Below are 5,000 nucleotides of genomic sequence, written 5' to 3'. Positions count from 1 at the left end.
CACACACACACCGCTCCCTCCATCACTCAAATCAGATGCCATCTGCAGTCTCCACTTACCCAGACGTCCACCTCACGAGGATCACATGCCATCTCACTGCCATCAGGAGTATTCAGAACATGGAGAAACCGTGTGTGTGTGTGTGTGTGTGTGTGTGTGTGTGTGTGTGTGTGTGTGTGTGTGTGTGTGTGTGAAAGAGAGAGACTCCTCACATACTGTGCGCGGGACATTGTGATGTGGAAGTATAAATAGCACGGGTTGCTAGCTCCTCTGAGATCACATGGACTCGCCGCACTTACGTTCAGACCGGTATCGGGTTCTGCTCGGCTGCCGTCTCGTCTGGCGGACAGGGAGAACGTTCCCTTTGGAACCACGCCAGCCGGACAGGGAGAACGTTCCCTTTGGAACCACGCCAGCTATCGATGACTCATCACCTCGTGTGCATGCAGCGTATTGTGAATTTTAGGTGTAGTGTCTGTGTGTGTGTGTGTGTATGTGTGTGTGTATATGTGTGTGTGTGTGTTTTCTCGTTGTGAGTGGAGCTGAGGCGCGGAGCCCTGACCACCACACTCTGCCACGCTGGCCGCTTGGCTGGACACTACTGCTCTCCTGTCATTACGCAGGCTGACCACAGCGGGGCGCCGTGAACCTCCCCACTGCTGCTCAGCCTCTGTGGTGGCACTGCCTGACCTCGCCCTGCGGACACACACACACACACACACACACACACACACACACACACACACACACACACACAAACACCATCATTTCCTCCTCTCCAAAACACATACACACGAACACATACACGTTGGCTTCCCTTCTGTGACCTTGGGCCTAATTTGGGCGCCTGGAGAGAAGGGCTGTGTGTGTGTGTGTGTGTGTGTGTGTTTGTGTGTGTGTGTGTGTGTGTGTGTGTGTGTGTGTGTGTGTGTGTGTGTGTGGGTGTGTGTGTGTGTGTGTGCGTGTGCGTGTGCGTGTGTGTGTGTGTGTGTAAAACTGACATCATGGGAATAGGACTACTCCCAGCTTGGTGTTTCTCTCCGAATGAGAATGCCGTCCCTGGGCTTTGTGGTGTGTGAAAAGTGGAATGAGTGTGTGAGTGTGTGTGTTTTCTGTGTCTATTGCTGCTGCTGCTGCTGCCGCAAGGTTGTGGTGAGGTTTTAGACTTCTCCATGCAGGCAAGCATAGCCACACACACACACACACACACATACACACACACAAGCATAGCCATTGGGAGAAACAAGGAAAGAAAACATCCGCTAAGAGCAGCAGGCTGGGACTCAACTGCGTGGTGGAGTTAACCTTCCTACAGCAGGCCGCCAGCTCCATGCCAGCTCCAAGATCCACTGGCATTGTCTTCCTCTTCTGCTTATAGAGTTGTTTTAATCCCTGTGGCTGCCTCCGGACTACAGGAGTTTAAATGTCACGAAAGAAAAATATATATATATTTTCATTCCGTTTGACTTCAGAGCTTCTTTTGTTGACCGTTTTCAGCCAGTGAGATATCGCAGACAGCAGACAGACAAAGAGCCAGTGCAGCAACAGCAGTCAGATGCATGGCATCCTGGGTATTAGACGCACGGCATGCTGGGTATCAGACACACGGCATGCTGGGTAATCAGACTGGGAGCTAACAGGCAGCTACATTCAGATGAAAAGGCCCAGAACACCTTCTAATGAACATAGCATTGCCTCTCACACACACACACACACACACATCCCACACACACACACACACACACACACACACACATAAACAAACAAACACACACACACACACACACACACACACACACACACACACACACACACTTCCAGGCCTCTACTCAGAACACGTTCTGATAAACCACATGGGCCACACACAACACTAGCTTTCAATAATAAAGGCATAAGTTCAATTAAAATGGAAATGTAGAAAATAAACACAACATTGCCTTTCACACACACACACAAACACAGAGTGGCATCATGTTTGGCAGGAAGCTCACACCCCCAGATGATCTGATTTCTCCCCCGTCTGCTCTCTATCCCCTCATCACTGGAGAGAGAGAGAGAGAGGTTGAGCAGTAGATAGATAGATAGATAGATAGATCGATAGATAGATAGATAGATAGATAGATAGATAGATAGATAGCAGTGGTTAGGTGCTCTATGAGAGTGTGTGTCATGGTGGTAGTGCAAATAAGTCCAACAGTGCAAGGATAACGTCTAGAGAGCAGCATTAAATATGGACAATGTAGAAGAATGGACAGTCAGTACACAAACATTGTTATAGGAGCTAGTGGAAGTGGAGGAGAGGGTGGAGAGTCAGAGAGACTATGCAGAGAAGTCTACCTCTCCTCTTCCCTTTTGTGAAGCATTGTAGAGTTGTATGGCCAGTAGGAGGAAAAGCAGGAAGAGAGAAAGAGAGAGAGAGAGAGAAAGGAGAGAGGGAGGGAAAGAGAGAGAGGTGGGGAGTGAGAGGAAGGGAAAGAGAGAGAGAGAGAAAGGAGAGAGGGAGAGAAAGAGAGAGAGCGAGAGAGAGCCCTCTCATCTGTATGATGTGGACTGTGGGTGCTGCCCCCAACCCCACCCAACTCCTACTGATGCATGCTGGGAATGAGTCATGGACACTGGGCTATCTCTGCCATCACTCTTCTCTCTCTCTCTCTCTCTCTCTCTCTCTCTCTCACACACACACTCACAACCCCTCAGCTGCAGCACATTAGCTAAATCACCCTTCTCCATCAAACACACACACACACACACACACACACACACACACACACACACACACACACACACACACACACACATATATATACACAAACACAAACAAATACACACACACACACACACACACACACACACACACACACATTTCTACAACCTCACAAACACACACACACACACACACACACACAGATACACACACACACACACACACACACACACACACACACACACACACACACACACACATTTATACAACCTCACAAACACACACACAAGTGGCATCAGGTTTGGCAGGAAGCTCACACCCCCAGATGATCTGATTTCTCCCCCGTCTGCTCTCTATCCCCTCATCACTGGAGAGAGAGAGAGAGAGAGAGGTTGAGCAGTAGATAGATAGATAGATAGATAGATAGATAGATAGATAGATAGATAGATAGATAGATAGATAGCAGTGGTAAGGTGCTCTATGAGAGTGTGTGTCATGGTGGTAGTGCAAATAAGTCCAACAGGATAAACACACACACACATACACACACATTTATACAACCTCACAAAACACACACACACACACACACACACACACACACACACACACACACACACACAAACACTCACACACACAGAGCACTCCTCAGCTGCAACACATTAGCTAAATCGCAGGGGCACACACACACACACACACACACACACATACACACACACCATCACAAACAAACACACACAAATGTAGACATACCGCACACACACACACACACACACACACACACACACACACACAAACTCACATGTTCTCCAAAGGGAGACCAATCTCTCTCATGGCACTTTCAAAACTACTGAAGGTTCAAGATGCTTTTGACATGAATGACATTTATGGTGAATGAATGACATTTCAAAACATCTTTAACCTTCAATAGTTTTTACATATTCCTGAATTCAAAGTTTAATATTGACAAAATAGATATATGAGTAATATATAATAACACATTGGAAATTATCAAATAAAAAAACATGAAAAAGCATATTTTTGTCGATATTAAACTTTGAATTGAGGAATATGTAAAACTATTGAAGGTTAAAGATGTTTTTAAAGTGACTCACTAGGTGTTTGTGGTGAATAACATGACAGTTTTCCAGTTAGTGATGTGGCCGTGCTTTTCAGCCTCGTTGTTTTCCTGGTGACTGATTTATGACTTGGCTCATCCATGCATGTTTGTGTTTATTACTTTCCTCTTTGACATGCTCAGATTGATGATCTACACTAGAGCACCTTCTCACACACAAAACACAAGCAAACACACACACACACACACACACACACACACACACACACACACACACACACACACATACACAACATTTGTGGTGATTGTACATGAAATTTTATCTTAAAATCCTCAGCTTGCCACTGCTACATGTCTGGTCACTTACTATAATAGAGGGAGAGAAAGAGACAAAGAGAGAGAGAGAGAGAGATAAAAAGAGAGGGAGAGGGAGAGAGAGAGAGAGAGAGGGAGAGAAAGAGATAGAGAGAGGGAGAGAGAGGGAGAGAGAGATAAAAAGAGAGGGAGAGAGAGAGAGAAAGAGATGGAGAGAGAGAGATAAAGAGAGAGGGAGAGAGAGAGAGGGAGAGAGAAAGAGAGCATCAGTATTTTACAGTGGAAGCTTGGCTGATCCATATTCATGATTGGCTGTTGTTGTGATTGATTCCAGGTGGAGCTGACGGAGACCACACGCCACACCATCACAGACGCCTACGCGGGGAAGGAGTACATCATCCAGCTGGCAGCCAAGGACATGGAGATCGGCACCTGGAGCGAGTGGAGCGTCGCCGTCTACGCCACGCCCTGGTGGTACGAGCCCAAGCCCATCACCTCCACCACCGAGGCCGAGGTCATCATCGGTACGACCCCCCTGCCGCCGCCGCCGCCGCCGCCGCCGCCGCCGCCTAGCAACCTTCAACTACCAATAAACAACACCCATCTTCAACAGACGCTTTATACAAATACCTCTGAGGTCATCGTAGTGGTGACAGAGTAGAATTATGGCAGTGCATGATTGATGTCTACGTGTCCTTGTCATACACATGATCAGTACCCCCACACTGGTGATGACACGCAAGACCAATGGAAATGAATCACTCAGTAGATTAGCTAGGATCTTAGCATCATAGTTTAGTACACTTTGTTCATATATGAGACATAAACATTACTTGTACAGCACTTTAGCACCAGATAGTAAGTGCATGGAATATTTATATATTATATATTGTCCCAGGCTTTGGG

The 5,000-nt window shown here is 46.9% G+C and overlaps 1 protein-coding gene across 2 annotated transcripts in view; it reads left to right on the top strand.

The window, feature by feature from the left end:
- cntfr (ciliary neurotrophic factor receptor) overlaps positions 1 to 5,000 on the top strand; it is a 180,071-nt gene that overhangs the window by 169,424 nt on the left and 5,647 nt on the right. For both annotated transcript variants that reach the window (XM_048259678.1, XM_048259677.1), the window contains one exon: positions 4,429 to 4,618. In XM_048259678.1, the coding sequence (XP_048115635.1) occupies positions 4,429 to 4,618 (190 nt within the window). The remainder of the gene's footprint in view (positions 1 to 4,428; positions 4,619 to 5,000) is intronic.

This window comes from Alosa alosa, chromosome 12 (assembly GCF_017589495.1).
Source record: "Alosa alosa isolate M-15738 ecotype Scorff River chromosome 12, AALO_Geno_1.1, whole genome shotgun sequence".
Lineage (NCBI taxonomy): Eukaryota > Metazoa > Chordata > Actinopteri > Clupeiformes > Clupeidae > Alosa > Alosa alosa.
The sequence above is the reverse complement of the archived record's forward strand: the minus strand, read 5'-3'. Positions and strand labels throughout refer to the sequence as shown.